The following is a 17399-nucleotide window of genomic DNA, read 5'->3' as shown; positions in this document are numbered from 1 at the left end:
GACTGTGTAATATGATTGACAGCTCGTGACTGAGTGGACCTTGTGGATTGTTGAAGTCAACTTCTTCTCATTGTTTTGTTGTCCATCAATGTAGCACGTAATTAAAAATGTCATATTTAAGATTAATTTGGTTTAATTTGAGCTTTAAAATCAACTTTAATGAATGGCCTTCAGCGGTGCTTTTACAAAGTTTGCACTCTGGTTTTGTACGACTCGTATAATTGTTTTGAAATAATTGATGCATTAATGTGTAAGTAGCACTTTGATGTTGTAGTTGGTAAAGGTTGGGATAATTTAAAATAGTTGTTTGTTTCTGCAAAGTAACTAGTAGCCTCGCTAAAGCTGTCAGAGTAATGTAGTGAGGGTAAAAGTACAGTATTGCCTCTGAAATGTAGTGAGGTAGAAGTATAAAGTAAAATGGAAATATACAAGTAAAACAAATATTCCTTAAAATTGTGCTGAAGTACCGTTAGCTACTTTTAGCTAAAAGACACCAGGGCTATCAGACAATGTATTAATATCACAATATAATAATGTTAGACACATTATTAGTTTTCATCCGCATTCCCCTGTAAGGTTAATATTAAATACTGTGTCAATCAGTGGCAGACATCTAGTCGATGTTTAGGCAGCGAAGTGGTTAAAGAAAGTTATTTTTCCCACATCACCTGAATGTATCTTCAGTGCAGGTGGCTCAGGGCGTGGCTTCATCCATACCGGACAGGGCTTTGTCCGCGCATGCGTGAGACGGAAAAGTGCGTTTTAGAATGATTACTGGTGCTCAGCGGAGGGGCAGATTATACGGCTCCACACAACTGTTGTTTTAATCCCCTGGCCGAGGAGATTTAGCAAAGAAAAAACAGTGGCTTTAAACCCAGCAGCCATATTGTATGGAAAAACGACGGAAAGACTCCAGTTTTCAGAAGAAGTTGGTTTCTCAGACACCTTTGTCAAGACTTTTGGGGAGTTTAATTTTCTTTTTAACTGGCGGCGGGTTTGTGTTGGACAGCTAGCTTGCCAGCTGGCTGGGGAGTTCAGAGATTTTGACTAGTTTTTCAGCCATTTTACAAAATATTGTGGTCGTCGCCTGGTTTAAAAGGGTTAAATTAACCGAGGGAAAGATGAAGGACCGATTGGAGCAACTTAAAGCGGTAAGTGGTGTCCAGGAAATGTTAAGTTTGCTTACAGTAGTTTTTTTCTCTGCAGTATTGTCTCTCTACGCTTTGACGAAGCTCTGAAAAACTGTCCTTATAGAAATCAATGAGAAGATGAGATCAATAAAAATATTTTTTTATTATTTCCACTTTTAGTTAAGCCTTTATGATATATACCTGGCACATAACATATTATCAATTTGAGCCAGTGTTGTACAATGTGATGACATAACTCTTGTGATGGATGTACTGCAGGTTGGTAGGTTGATGAAAGGGGATGTGAAACTGGTTCATTTATTGACTGTCACAGATGTACTGAAGTATAGTGTAATTGTAATCAGTTGATCTGATCTGTATTATTAGATGTCTATTTTTAAGTTGCATATTTAAGGTGTGGCTCAGACTGTCACTGAAAATGTAAAATATTCTCTGATTCTGTGGCTTTCCTCAGTTTTTGTCAGTGGAAATGATCTTTTTGGTGCTTGGGCTTTGTACAGTTTTTATGGGCATTTTAAACAGTTATCTTACATTTAGTAGACTAAGTGATTAAGCTTTGAAATGAAAAGATAAAAAAATAAGAGACTAATCTTTAAAGAAACTATTAGTCCTAGTTGCCACCACTGCTAGAGATGCATTAAAGTCTTAAAAACATAACAAATATGGTCAAACTAGAAAGTTTAAAAATGGATGCAGGGTCTTCAGTTGGGTTGGATATGTCTCAAGTCATCACAATTAAATTATTATGATTACTTAAACAGAGAAATCATTTGCAACACAGAAGCATCCATTTTCTTCGTCTGAGCTCTAATCAAATTTGAGTTAATGACAGTAAATACACATGCTGCCCATTGGGGGTGAGGCCTTGATCCTATTGTAACCCAAGTCGGGATGTGTCGCTATAGCTACCTGAAACTGCTGGCCAAATATTTGCTATGTTTAAAGTTGCTGTACTGCTTCCCCCCACTTCCCCAGGCGTCTGTATCTCACACAGCTGGCTTCTTTTCAAGGAAAATAAGTGCAGATAGCAAGTGAAATAGGCCACCTATATGTCGGGAGGTTGGACGTGTATACATTAAAACCTGTAAAGCTACAGTATTTAACAGTTCTGTTGTAATGGCAGCTTCCATCCTAACTACTTTTTCCACTATGTATTCCTCACTTTCTTTATCTTTTTACCTCATCCACACACCTTTATTTTCCTGCTTTAGTTAACTTTCTAATGTTTAACTTTCTGGCTGTAAATTTAGCTTTATATTGGTGTGTGTTTGCATGGTGGGGCAAATGTTCTCGTGAGCTCATGCCACTAGTGTGATCATGTCACCTGACGCACTGTAGGCCTGGAGAGGTTTGGAGAAGAGGCGCAACAGGAAACCAGGATAGTAGCTAAATCTGAAACTGTGGCTTTATGTGACAGCTCACACTGTATGCTATTCAGTGATTGAATATAGTTTCTTGCTTCGACCTTTTTTGACAAAAATAGATCATTAGTTGGTAATGTTGCTTTACAAATTTCAAACGACTTTTGAGTAAAGCTCCAGCGATTACTCCATTTGTTAATTACTTGATTGATGGAAAAGTAATCAGCAACTGTTTTGGTAATCAGTTAATTGTTTCAGTCATTTTCAAACAAAAGTAGTGAGAAATGCATTCTGCAGCTTCTCTCGTGTGAATATTTGTTGCTTTTTCCTTGGGTTTTGGACAAGAAGAAGATATTCCAAGGTGTCCCCTTTTGACAGGCACTTTTTCACAATTCTTTGATATTTTGTAGATTTAAATAAACTTAATGAAAATAAATTTTAGTTGCAGTCTGACTAAAGGCCAATGTCAACATGACAGCAGTTTTCTGTTATTCTGCTTCTTTGTTCCATTTCCTTCATAGTATTTTCAAATGTGTTCTCAGTCAAAGTCATATCCTCTCTACTCTAGTGTGTACAGTGTTTCCCCTCATGTACTTCAGGCCTGGTGGGCAAAGTTACCTTTCTCCACCACATGGCTCAGGTATCTGCGCGCTGAATGGGGGAAATTTTAACAGCACTAATATGGCTTCTTCTGTGGCACATGGAGATTTTAAATCCCTTGTCCGATTTCACCATTGCATTAACACAAGTCCTGATGGAGTATTTTGGCTTCTGTCACCATGCTGCTGCAAATCTGACCCCAGCTCCCTGTCCTACTGCTGTGATAGTTCGTGGCTCACTTTCTAAATCATCCACTGGGGAAATCTAGTGCACGGGGCTGCAACTAGAAATAATTTTCATAATTTAAAAAATTTGCTGGATATTTCACTCGATTTTATAGGTTGGTCTACAAGATGGTCTATAAAAATTTAAAATCATCAACACTCCAGAGATATTCAGTTTACTTAAATTATGACAATGCTAAGAAATACAGCAAATCCTCAAAAGTGATGTGCTAAAACTGGGAAAAGTTTTCGCTTGAAGAATGACTTCTAACAATTAACTGATTACCAATGATTGTTGTTGCCTTTATCCCACTGCCTTCGTCTTTGTTCACCCTTATTTTTCCCAACTGTGTTCTCAGCCTTGAAGTTCTGCTTGTGTTTAGTTTAAAGTGTTAAATCCGGTACTGTTACATCATTTATGATCCTCAGAGACAAAGTCTGTGGGTTTATGACCTCCCAGTTTCTTTAAGATGACGGAGTCACGGGAAAGATAAGAAAGCAAGAGGGTTGGACATTCATCATGGGCTGTGATTGATGTCATAGCCCTTGTGTGTACATAGTTTTGTGCATGATAATGAGTCATAGAGGTTACTTTAGGTTTTTTTCACTGGCTAGACTTATTGGTCGTGTGCATATGTGCTCAAGTACATTTTGCCAAGGGGGAGAAAAGGCTGATAGGACCATCTCAGTCTTTGTACTTGCTCATGTATGTGTCTCCTTGGTGCTTTGTTTTTCTGTCCTTGGGTTTGCTCACTCTTTACTGGGTGTCACTTTTGATCTGACTTTCCAGAAAGACCAGTACAAAACAGTCTTGTAATTGGAACTCCAATGAAATTGTGTGTTAAGAGAGCCAGTCAGTTTGATGAGCAGTTGTATTTGGGAGACAGAGGATCTGCTGCAGAGTAAAACCTCTGTTTAGTCGATGCCTTGTTGAGGGGAATTGTGCAACATGACATATGGCGCACATTTGCATGCAGAATAAGCATAATTAAAGGTTTTGGATAAAATGAACTAGCTGGCATCTGGGGTGACATTTCCATCATTCATGTGCGGCATGTGTGGTATTTTCTAATATTAATGTCATGTTGTCCAAATGTTACCCAGTGTTGTTTTTAATGTTTTGATGATTGCACAATCTTCATCTAGCTAAGCATGAGATTACAGCTTTTTTTCTTTTCTCCTTTCTGGTCCAACAAAAAGAGAAAATCTAATTTGCTGCTGCATGGGTCGGGTCACTCTGTCAGTCAGTGTTTTGCCCCAGTTGCTCAAAGTGGCATTAAATCTGCTTTGTTCACAATTTACATATTTATTTTTAAAAAAAGGATGATGATATGTGTGTCTTAATTTGCCCTCCGCATTAGGCAATACTGCACAAAATAATGTAAAATGCTTTCTAATGTTAATCTTGTTCTGCACTGCACAAACAGCATACCTCACACTGCTATGTCACAAGCACAACTAATCACGAAGTGTTACACTGTGCATTACAACACTTCCAACCTCCCATGCAGTGATCAGAAACAGTATGAAGTTAATGTATTGTGAATTAATAATGCAGTTTGTTTTTGGTTCTCTAACAGTAATAAAAGGTGTCTCCAGTTTGAGTCATAAGATAAATGACTGAGTTTAACAAGAAATGTTGTAAAAGTTTTCTTTATGACTTAGACAAAAACACTGCCTCAGACTGTTACTGTCCGTGTCAAACATTTTTTTACATGAAAGCAAGTCTGTGTGTGCGGCATTTGTTGCTGAACGAGAGACACTGGAAGGAAGTGAGTGTGTGTTCTTATCTCTCTGCTGCAGAAACGCTGTGTGAGGGAGCATAATGTGTGGGCCAGAGCAGTGTATTTGATGAATAACTCAGTGAGAGATTCAAAAACAAGCAGTGTGTCCGTGTGTGCGCACGTCCAGGGAACTGTGTTCACAAGTGTTGTTAGTTACAGCCTGCTGAAGCAAATAGCCTTGGCTTCATTTGCAAGTCAAATTTTAGATGAGGAGTAGGAGGTTAAAGACAGCCTAAAACTTTAAACAGCTGCAGTAAATGTTAGAGCCCAGTAGGGTGGTGACTGATGATTATTTTTAGTCACATTGTTTATAAAATGTGTGATATATTAAAATGGCTTGTTTTATTTGGTTAAAAAAGAAAAAAAAAACATTATCCTATCAAATATTTGAGAGGGTGGAAACATCACATCATTTGGCAGTTTTGTTCGAAAACTGACAAAATGAATCAGTGTTGAGCCGCAGTGATTAGTCGGTTCACCGATTATTGTACAGAAATGGGGAATTTTTTGGATAATTGATCGACCAAAGTGCCAAAATAATTCTCCAGTTCCAGCTTCTGAAACATGACTGTTTGCTGTATTTATTCATCATTGCGGTAAATTGAATATGTTAATCTTAGACTGTGATGTTGAATGTCTTAGACTACGTCAGACAAAGCAAAGACAACATTAAAAATACATTACTGTGGCCTCTGAGAAATTGTGTTTGCCACTTCTTCACTATTGGTTAACATTTTAGAGATTACACAATAAATCCAGAAAATAATGCTTAGTTGCAGATCAATTACCAAAATAGATGTCAGTTAATTGTCTGTGAATCGACTACTCTACTTAACAAATTGTTGCAGCTCTAGTTTCTGGTTCTTGTTAAAATTATTTTATTGTGCATTTTGTAACCCAATAAGAAACCAAGGAACAGTGTAAGTTAAAGAATATTTTTTCTGTGGCAGCGTAAATCAAGTGTTGTACTGATATTGACTGAGATTAGCAGTTTAGAGATTGAGGCCGCATCAGGTGATGTGACAGCCGGGAAGTTGACAGGTGCTTTGGCTTTGATCCACATGGATTCAGGAAATGACACCTGACTTTCTCCAGGAAAGTCAGGTGTCCAGACTTCAGATTCTGTCACTCATTACACATCAGAAACACAAACTGCTATGTGTTAAGATTATGGTGTAAACATATCTGGCTTTAAATGCAGAAGAAATTAAAAGGGAGGAAACAAACTGAGCATATTGTCCCCTTTCACTCATTGTCAGTCTTTTTTCCGCCTTACACCGTCACAGCATGGGCCTATGATGTCTGTTTACACTGCACCTTTGGTGTGGTTTCTTGAAGTCAGTTGAAAACAGGTTGAGTTCCTGGAGTCTGGCCGTAGTCTTTCACCATGTAAATATTCACTGGCAGAGCTGAGCTCTTTGAGGCCGACTGAGCTGCACTGCCCTGTGTTTACTGACTGTCTCCTGTGACATGTTTATGACACAGCAGAGTTAAGTCTTCTGATGAATTTATTGGGTGGAGGCTGATTATATTCAGACCAATATTTCTCATGAATGTATCATGCTGAGCTACTAACCAGGAAACAATTTCATTATTATGGCCTTCAGTGGTGGCTCGTTGTCTAAATGCTTTTCAGCGTTAGCTTAGGTTTTCCACCCTGTTGACTAATGAACTTCTGGGAAACGCTTTGTATATTTATGCCTGTGTGTCAGTCACAGCTGGAGGCGTGGGATAACTGAGGAACACCTTGAGGGAATTGCCATTATTCAGCGCCATAACCTTAGAAACAGAAGAGGAGCTTGTGACCGTATTTCCTGTGACTTGACTGGTTGGCGGAGGCATACAACAGCGAGGCAGTAATTCTAGTTGGATATGAAAATAAAAATGTCTATACAACAGCTGGGTTTTGCATATTTCTCTAAAGACAAGGGGAGTTGCTTTGTATAGCACCTATAGCATACATACTATAGCAGTGCACGCTTACAAAAAAACATGAAACTAGGCATAAAAACAAGCTATAACAGAAACACAATTAAAATTATACATATTGTTACATATAAAACATACACAGAGGATTTCTTAAAATTAGTCAAATAAAATGAAAGACAGATAAATAATAAATAATGGACATAAATCGCAGTGCAGGTACGCACAGCTGCTATTCTGTTTTTACCCTAGTGAACACAATGACCATCTGTATGCACCTTTAATCCGGAAGTGTTGTTGACATGATTTATACTGTGAGCTTCAGATAACATCTAATAGCCTTAACACGCTCTCTCTCTCTGGCCAGCTGGACCTACTGGTATTTGTCTGATACAGTCTTCACCTTTTTATTTTGTCAGACGTGTGATCAAGATGACGATGAGGTGGAGATCGCTGTGGACAACGCAGCCTTCATGGATGAGTTCTTCTCTCAGGTGAGTGTCACTATCAGTGCATTAATGTTTTTTTTTTGTTTTTTTTGTTGTTGTTTTTTCATAACTTTTTGTAATTTTGTGTGTTTCATGTGTGTGTTTCAGATTGAGGACATCAGAAACAGTATTGATAAAATTGATGAGAATGTGTCCGAAGTCAAAAAGCTTTACTCGGTCATCCTGTCTGCTCCCACTTCAGATCAGAGTAAGATACCACTGACAGCTTTCCCTCCTGTACCTGTGCTTTGTTCTTTCTACTGGAAATGTATTCATACCCTACTCACACAGGGGCATATTAAGTGTAATGTTTTTCTTACCTAACCGCAATCCTTACTAATGTTTATCCTTTTCAAGATGCGATTGCTTTCAATTTTGAAGAAGAACTCAAAAAATATTTTTGAACCCAGTCATAAAAACTTTATTTTCGTAAAGTAACATTATAAAAATGTCCTGGCTTCTGGTTTGAACATGTCAGAGAATCATGTTATAGCATTTTGAAAGACAATAAGTAGATTTTTATTCGTGTTTTTAACATTCTTGTTGTTGCCACGTCTCTCCCTTCCCAGAAACACAGGATGACTTGGAGGCAATCACCAATGACATAAAGAAGATGGCCAACAATGCAAGAAACAAACTCAAGAGTGAGTCTGCCTCCCACTACCACACGCATGAGCTTTTATGTCAGAGTGGCAGGGATGTTTAGTGAATTTAATGTGACTTGCTGCTGAAGAATTAAATGACATGATAATACGATGGCAATGATTTCAAGCTGAATCATATATCGTGATATTGGTTTGATTCCCAGCCATCGAGAGGAATCTGGAGTCTGAGGAGCAGGAGAGGGTGTCGGCTGACATGCGGATACGTAAATCACAGGTAAATGATCTGTGCATCTTAAGTTTCAGGTGGCCTTCGGACGAAGCAGTTTTTGTAGGAGATCGTTCTTTTGCTGAATATAAACATTTTTTACATTCTGCTTGTCCACCAATGTAACTTAAAAAATTAAGGCATGAGTCAGTGCTAAAGCTTTCTTGATGTTTATGCGTTACTGCATCAACCAGTGAGGACAGGGCAAAACATTAATGCTGTGGTAATTGTATTTTTTCCTGTTGTCTCCAAGCATGCAGTGCTGTCCAGGAAGTTTGTGGAGGTCATGACAAAGTATAATGAAGCCCAGGTGGACTTCAGGGAGAGGAGTAAAGGACGTATTCAGAGACAGCTTGAGATCAGTGAGTGACCAACGTACAGAGCCAGAAAGTCATGTGATGGTCCTACAGTATTTATTTATTTTTTTCATTTCTTCTTTTCTTTTCCAGCCGGAAAAGCAACAACAGATGAGGAACTGGAGGAGATGTTGGAGAGTGGCAATGCTGCTGTGTTCACTGCAGGGGTAAGTGTGTGTGTGTGTGTGTGTGTGTGTGTGTGTGTGTGTGTGTGTGTGTGTGTGTGTGTGTGTGTGTGTGTGTGTCTCGTATCAACAGGTTAAAGATTAGCTGTGCTTGATCCTGTTGGGCTCAAAGTCAGTTTGCTTTCTTGTGGCTTCTTGAGTCCTCTGGCCTTCATTTTACTTATATGCAAAGACAAAGGAGGATCCTAGAAACTAACTACCAAGGCAGGGATGCATTGTGTGTTGAACTTACCAGTGTGAACAAATGAGATGCTCAAACACAGGCTGCAAGAACAGCACGTCATGACAGAGAGCATTGTGTTGTATTACTTTGAGCTCCATGAACCAGCTGGTAAAATGAGTGCAAAGTGCATTTTAACCCGTGAGACAGCTGCTCTGTGTGCACATTGCTAAGAAGGTTGTTTCCAGTACAGCTTGAGAAGAATTTCATGCACAAGGACATTTTAACTTGACATTCTCAGATTTGATAACAACTGAATGCCTTTTAAACCAGACCTGAGAAAACCCATCCATAGTAAATACAAAGGGTAACTCCCTACTGTAGTGCTGGATCTAAGATTTAAAGGTACACTCCTTGAATATGCTAAAGTGACCAACTGTGCTTTTCGAAACTAAGCTATATGTGTGGAGTCTGAAAAAATTAACTCTGAAAATGTTGGTCTTTAGAGAAACTAGTTGTTGTAATAAAATTACAAAATGTATGTGAAAAATTGGTGAGATGGACCCATTTAATATAATTTTTTACCATATGAACATACTATAATGAAGCTCAGCACCACCAAAATAAAAACTGCACAGTACGCATTGTAAATCAAGTGTGTAATAAAAGTAGCACTTTTAAGAGTAGCACAATGATATAGCAGTAATAAAAGAAAGGAAAAAAAGTTGAATTGTTCCAGGCTGCATTTTATGTTGGCACAGTTATTAAATAGCAGATTAGTATTAAGACAATTCAACACTGATGTATTTCAGATGTTTTGGCTATTCTGTTAAACATAAAAAGGTTTTGTAGAAAAACATATTTATAATCCTCAAAGTAAGGAAGTATTGAAAAAAGTAAAATGTTGGCATCGATACAAAAAATTCAAACAATACACAGCTCTACTTCTAGCATTTAAAAAGCTTCAAAAGACAGAAAATGTATCAAAACATAAAAAAAAAAAAGCTAAATAATGTAAAATAGGATCACGCTGGAAGGTTGTATAGTTTTATATAAAATTTGTGTTGGTCATTGAGCCAAGACTTGATGGTAGGTTAAATTTAATGACTTGTCATTTTCTTTTAAAACAAAGATGAGACTGTTCATTGGAAGAATCTGAAACATTTCTCTGTATCATTTATTGTGTCGGCCTCATTTTCAGTTCCTGCTATTTTCTAGATAGACGTTTAATGCATTTAAGTTAAGGTGAGAACTATACCAGACAATGCCTAATTTTGGCAGCACTGATAATAATGAAGGGACTTGGATGTGACGTCAAGACTGAGATGTGATGGTGAGAGGTTTGTGACTGTGTCTGTAGAGATCCTGTGAGGTAACAGTAAACTCTGTTCTCTACAGATTGTGGACTCTGGGATCTCTAAACAAGCCCTGAGTGAGATTGAATCCAGACACAAAGACATTGTCCGTCTGGAAAGTAGCATCAAGGAGCTGCACGATATGTTTGTAGACATCGCCATGCTGGTGGAGAGTCAGGTATGCTCCACTCTTTCCATCAGACCATCACTTTGTCCACCCATCAGTCACTTTAGGAACCTCTCACATACTTCATTCATTCATTCATTCACTCTTCGCATTCATCCTGGACTCCTTTCCACAGCTTTGTCTTTAATTCAGACTGTATTCAACTCATTTTCTCCCATTTATTTCCCATCCTGTCACTGCTGTGGTCTGACTATCAATCTGCATCCGTCTCTGTTTCCTCTCTTCCAGCTCCATGTCTTTCTTATACCTCTCTTTACTTTCTCCTGCCACTGCCTCCTCCATCTCATCACCCAGCATTGATGGAATCACCATGAAAGTAGTAAGATGTATAAATAAAGCATCATCGTAGACACCAGAGCAGACTTTACACTAGAATCAGTATATATTGTTGATCAGTCAGTCACTGTATGTATATGCGTACATAAGTATAACCAAATATGTCTTGCTGCTTGCACCATGCTTTCTGAGGGAAAGGCTTGTTTGAGGTAAGGGGCATTGCACTGTTTGTGTTGTGTGATTTTTATTTCCAGTTTCTATTTGGAAGAGGTTTGTTCTAAAGAAATCCAATATTATCATGGACCTGAATGCTGTGCCTGTAAAATTTACTGTGGCTTTAAGAACAAAACAAAGCTCATGCTGTCTGAAGTTAGCCTCACTTGTGTAGCAGTAAAGCTTTTGACAATATTATAATATTGGTTAAGGAACTTCTAACATATATGAAACCATGTGTATTATTGTATGTATTTAAAGCAGTCTGTTGTTTTTGTTCGACTTGTGTAAGTGTTGCTCTGTATCTCACTGATTGTTGTGTCTTTTTCAGGGTGACATTGTAGACAACATAGAGCAGAATGTATCTAAGTCAGTGGACCACATAACAGTGGCCAAGGAACAGACCAAAAAAGCTGTAAGGTACCAGACCAAAGCACGTAAGGTAATATAATTCAGCCAACTGCTGCCCCTGTTTGCTTGTGATCTCTTTCTATTTTTCTCTGCTCATTTTCTATTTTTAATTTGACATTTTTCACCGTTTGACACCTTTAAACCACAGCATGTGCAGACAGATCACTCTCCTTCGCCCTATATACACATTGCCAATCACACACAACTATTGCTTCGCTTGTGATTTCTCTCTCTCTTTCTCTCTCTCTCTCTCTCTCTCTGTCTCACTGTTGTTTCATTTATTTTTCTTGTGTAACTTTTCGTCACCTCTGACACCACATCCCATGTTAGGGTGGAATGATTGACAGGATTGAGAGCAACATGGACCAATCAGTGGGCTTTGTGGAGAGGGCTGTAGCAGACACTAAGAAAGCTGCAAAGTTTCAGCAAGAGGCTCGCCGTGTGAGTGTCGAGAACAGCAGTCCGGTTCCCCAAAAGCAACAGAAATAGTTTTTATTTTACTGTGTAAAATAGAAAGGGCCTGACATCAATGATAGTCAAATTTAAATAAAGGCAATACTAAGAAGAGAGGGCTGTGAAAAATGAAATGGACTAAATTGGACACTACAGGATAAATACTGAGTCAGATTCAAGTTAGCAGTCCTGATCTCACATTCCTGTTTGATTCTTTATAACATAAATGGCATATTTATACTATTTACCTTGAGGTCATTGCAGTGAAAAGTAAAAGTGTTGCAGAGTTGTAAAATTCTGTTCCAGTGTGCAGTGTTTATCAGCCCTCAGACTCAAGAATCTGTTCTCAGCAATATTTGCAACAACACGCCTCCACCTCCTCCAACCCCTTGCTTTTTTTTTTTTAACTCCAGACTATCTTAGATCTAAATGCTTAGTTAGTATATGAAAAGCTTTAAACAGCTTTAATTCAAGAATGCTTTTGGGAAACCTGCCTGACAACATGAAGACCATCGCCGTCATCAAGACCCTTATTTTCACCTCATTACTTGTGACAATCCCCAACTCTCCTGTGTGCTGTGTTTCCCCTGTGGCCTGTGGCTCTCTGTGCTTTGAAAACCACTATGACAGAACCCCCCCCCCCCCCCCCCCAAACTTCCTTGCAACCTACTTAAACAACCATACACAAACACACACTCACATAAAGGTGTCACACTTTATCACCACTTTTTCACTCTTTTCTGCCAGTTCTTTCTCTTCAGCTTTAACCTTAACTTTCTCTTTGTTTACAGCGTGCCCATGACTGCTGCACTATTCTTATAATTCTTTGGATACATATGAAGATATTGTTTGTTAGCTTCTGGCTGTTTCGGTGTGTGTGAAAATAACTTTTGTATTGACACATTAACATAAAGTCAACATTATTGTGCCAAAAGAAAACTGGTTTATCAGACTTGAGCAATACTGCTGCAGAGGGTTTGGGTGGTTACCAAGTTACAAAGAGAATTAATGGTATTTAATACAGCCATTGTTTCCATATACATATTCCCTGATATAAAACTACAAAGACTATATAACATAGTAGTAGTGGGTACTAGAATTGTTCTACAATTGTATAAATTAAGAATGTACTTATTGCTGTTTCCCCACTGAGAATGGTCCTGATGGTACTGTATGTACTTGGTTATTTCCAACAGAAAATGGTGATAGTAGTGGTGGTTGTGGTGGTCTTGCTGGCCTTACTAGCTCTCATAATCGGGTTGTCAGTGGGACTGAAGCAAAGCTGATGAGCTATCTGAGTAAGAGGAGAGCTAAGGGTGAGTAACTCTGGAGCAAATAACCGCTGTAGTGTCACAATGGGTGTGGGTATGATGCATGCTTTGGAGCACGTTCTTTACCTCAGTGTGTGTGTGTGTGTGTGTGTGTGTGTGTGTGTTGTTTTTCTATCCAGAGGGCTTACTTAAGATGTGTGTGTGTGTGTATTTGAAGTTCTCTTGGGTGTGTGTTTTCCTCTTATCCTGCAGCACTTGCCTCTAGTCACTGCTTAACAAACAAAGCAGTGCTAGTGGTGAGTTAGTTGCACACAGTTTGAGCTGGTGTTTGGTCTGTGGGCTCATTTCAATTCTCATGCACCCCGTCATTAACACTGCTCTTCCTTTGTGTCTCTCTGTAGAAGACGATGATTATTGGTGCAGTCTGTGCTGTGGCTGTTTTCATCCTCCTCATCATCATCATCCTCACACTATAGCAGGATCACTGTGCTGCTACCATCATCGGTTTATTCAACATCCACTCCATCCAAAAGATTGATACCGGTCACTTCAGATGGAAATAATAATATTTCACCCACAGATGTACAAATCATCAACTTTAAACTGCACCAAGAGTCTTTTTAACCATTAGAGGAAGGCTTGGTGTTACATTTGAGAGCTGGAAAAAAAGGGGGAACCTACAGGATTTGTGGGCATTAAAACATTATTTTTAAACCTTTGAATTACTTTAACCAATGACACCTGAAGCATCCTTCCTGGTCTGTGTGGGTTTGTTTGACTTCCTCTGGCAGCTTGGACAGTTTGAGGATGCTCTGCTGTAAATGAGGAAATGAGACGAAGCTGACATGAGGTACAATATCTATTGTATCTGTGGAGGTGAAAAGGGAATTGAAAGATAACATAATTTCACTTGTGTCACTAAACATTTCATTGTTCAACTTTCAGTGCCAAAGAATCAGCCCAGAAGTGTTTATTTTACTGTCCAGCAAGTCAGATCATTATAGAAGCACATCACCTCCCTGATCATTATTTCTTGTCTTTATGAGCCTTGAAACATTTCGTGATTGAAAAGCTAGCTACCATATGTTCACTGTAATGGGATTTTCTCAGTTTTGAGGAGTTCCAGCACTTTTACATTTCAAAAAAATGTAAATTTTTTCTAACTAAGATCAGATGATCAGGTGAATAACAGAATTATTATACTTTGTGTTATCAGTATCTAACCCTGAATATAACTGAGCTCTTTAACTTGAAGACGGTCAGTGTTCCCACTTAACGCTTCTTCAGTTTAGAGAGCACAGTGGTTCTGATTTGATCTGATGGCGCTCGTGGAAACACATTTCATGAACATGCAGAGCTCAGATATGCAAACAAGCGAAAAAAGGGTAAACTTGTGGGATGAACACACATTCCTTGCTTGAAGATGAAGATTACACTATAACATATAAAGACATGATTATATTTCCTGTAAACACAAAATGTTTTTATGTCAGATAATATAAAGAGAGACCGGTAGTAACACTAGATACTTACCCTGTTTCCCAATCGAGCCAAAATACGTTTTTGTATTTATTATAAGTTTTAATGAAATGTACATACAGGATATGGTCTCAGTGGCTGGAGGCTCTTTACCACTGTGAGATGCATTTCCTGCCATATATCAAGTCTCATAATATTTCTACTATCAACACACAACTCAGTTGCCAGTTTATTAATTAGGTACAGCCATCTGAAACTAATGCAGTCTAATACAACAGCCCTGTAATAACTCCCATGTTTATGAATGTTATAATTTACTGTTTCTTGGTAAAAGAGATTTAGAGATACAGAATCCGTCATAAGTATATAATATAAATAACCTTCATGTTTTCATGTTTTTTGTTTTGGCATAATTTACTGCAGGGCTGTTGAACCAGACTGAATTAGTTTTAGTGTATCTAATAATCTGGCAAACAAGTTACATTCTGGTTAGCCACCATCATTTCATTGGTTGTTTTTTTTCTTGGTAGAAAGAAAACGTCAAACCTACAATTTATTGAACCACAGTGCACATGTTCTCACCCCGGGGCTTTAATAGGGTCATTAAAGCAGGTGATTCTGGCTGTGTACACAAGGACTGTACCAGAGATACTATTTCCACCAGTCACTTGAGAGAAGAGGAAAGGTGATCCATTTTAATCAATGGGTATTGACCAGAGCCTGGTCGAACAGGCTGTGTTAAACAGTGGCGTGTTTAATTCTGGTTGTTCTGGAACCACTTGGAAGTGAGAGGCCCAAAGCTTGATCATTAGACCAATGCAGTCTGCTCTGTTGGCTTCTGTCCACAACTGTTCAGCCCTGATGCTTTTATTTAAGCCTTGTTCTTCTGCAATAAGAGAGGGAGGAGAAAAATGAAACCTGTAGACTTTTAACTTAAGTGCCAATGATTTTAATGGAGATTAAAGATTTTATGTTTTTTAAAGGATGGTTGTAGAGTGCTTTATTGCTGTCTCGTGCTTCTCTGCCTTGCTTTCCTTTGTGTCTGACGTACTGTAAGGTAAATATGTAACTGAATTTTTAACCTTTTTGATGACTACGTTATGAAGGATCTGTGTGACTGTTGTTTTTTTATTTTTTATTGAATGCTGTTGTCAGCACATTGTTGATACAGCATGGTAACCACTGTGTTGCAAAGTACAGCTTTTTAAAGACTGGTGCACAAGTGTAAAAGATGTGGTAAGTTTTCTTTGGACCTTTCCTCTCTCTACACACACACACACACAGACACACACTCACACCCTAACCTCTCTGATCCTCTGTTCTCCTTTTGCGCCGTCATTTCCTCAAACTGGTTTGTCCATTGATGTGAATAATAATTGTATTGTGTTTGGCCGCTTTCTGCATAGACTCATGAATTAAAGCCCATTTCCTGTGATTGTTGTCTTACTGCTGTCTGCTCTGGATTAAATCTACAGAAAAAGATGATGATTACATTGTGCTGTGCCATCATTGGGATTGTTGGGTTCTCCTATCTCTACAGCTTTTTCTCATAAACGGTCTTACACAGGTAAAACACCTGCATCATCATTATGAATTCTCTACTTGCACAGTGAATGTTGAAATAATATCCCTTTTTTCTTTTTTTTTTGTCTGTGTGGTGTTTCTAGGCAAGCGGCTTTCTCCAAGTAATAGAGAATTTCCTGAGTTGCCCCACTATTTTTACCATGACCATTATTTGAATTTGTTTTAAAAACTAATAAAGTATATTTTAAAAAATTTACCATATCTGTCCTGTGCAGTTACCCCTCTGTTAATCATTTGAATTTAGATTATTTTCTTCCTGTATGAAGTGTTTGAAACGTGTTATAAATGTGTAGATCTTTCTCAGTCTACCTGTTCACAGCCAAATGGCACAACAATGACTTTTAATCATTTTGGACCACTCCATGGTCTACCGCCTCCTGGTGGCACACAGAGGGGATCCTCACATATAGAGAAATTTTAATTATCAGGAAATTATTAATATGGATTAATCTAAATTTAGTAGATATGCATGAAGATTTTTTTTTTTGTGCTGTCTAGACCACAAAAGTCCATATATATGCACATACAAATAATTATGCTCTGGTCATTAATATCCAGTTTAGTAGTATTTTCTGACTTCTTTGTTGTCATAATTTTAATAAACTGTGTGTGATTTTGTTGTGTCTGATCTGTATGCGTCCGTGTTGCTGAAATGCTTGTCATGCAGGTCTTTGCTGTACCAGCGGCTGTCACCGCTCACTGGCTGTGTGTCAACCCAGTCAAGCCTGTTATGTAATAAACGATTTCTGTGCGTTGTACCAAGTGTCGGTTATTGCTTTGTTTCTCGTGCTGGAGGTTTATCCTGTACATGGTTCAGCAGATCGCCTGTTTTCACGGAGGGGAGCCGACCTGACAGCTCATGTACAACCCAACACCTTTTACTTTCAGGGCATTGTCCATGTCACTTATCCCCTGCTCTCCGTGTGTGGAAACTACAGCTAATGAAAAGCGAGTGTGTGCACAGCATGATCGTGTATGAAGAGCTTTCCTGACCTCATTTCATCCCTCATCTCGATGTCCTTCCTGAGCGGAAGCAGGCCCCGCCCATCAACACCAGATGGGGCG

At 38.6% G+C, this 17399-nt stretch overlaps 1 protein-coding gene across 4 annotated transcripts; it reads left to right on the top strand.

Annotated features, from left to right (window-relative positions):
• Nucleotides 1-785: 785 nt before the first annotated feature.
• Nucleotides 786-17092, top strand: stx3b (syntaxin 3b). Of its 4 annotated transcripts, none has more exons than XM_071457736.1 (11): nt 786-1151; nt 7466-7540; nt 7643-7742; nt 8104-8178; nt 8343-8413; nt 8658-8766; nt 8854-8927; nt 10504-10638; nt 11468-11578; nt 13197-13316; nt 13673-15732. In XM_071457736.1, exons 1-10 carry the CDS (start codon nt 1122-1124, stop codon nt 13284-13286), a joined length of 870 nt encoding a protein of 289 aa, XP_071313837.1. In that variant the 5' UTR covers nt 786-1121; the 3' UTR covers nt 13287-13316; nt 13673-15732. The 4 variants fall into 4 exon arrangements, with proteins under 4 accessions (XP_071313837.1, XP_071313838.1, XP_071313839.1 ...); XM_071457737.1 differs by lacking the exons at nt 11468-11578; nt 13197-13316; nt 13673-15732 and adding exons at nt 11878-11988; nt 16226-16317; nt 16418-17092 and having other exon boundaries at nt 862-1151; XM_071457738.1 differs by lacking the exon at nt 11468-11578 and having other exon boundaries at nt 977-1151; nt 13673-13813.
• The last annotated feature ends 307 nt before the right edge of the window (nt 17093-17399 follow it).

The sequence above is a fragment of the Trachinotus anak genome, unplaced genomic scaffold (genome assembly GCF_046630095.1).
Source record: "Trachinotus anak isolate AG129_WGS33_773 ecotype Australia unplaced genomic scaffold, CSIRO_AGI_Tana_v1 ptg000021l, whole genome shotgun sequence".
Taxonomy (NCBI): Eukaryota; Metazoa; Chordata; class Actinopteri; order Carangiformes; family Carangidae; genus Trachinotus; species Trachinotus anak.
This window is presented reverse-complemented; position numbering and strand designations above follow the sequence as displayed.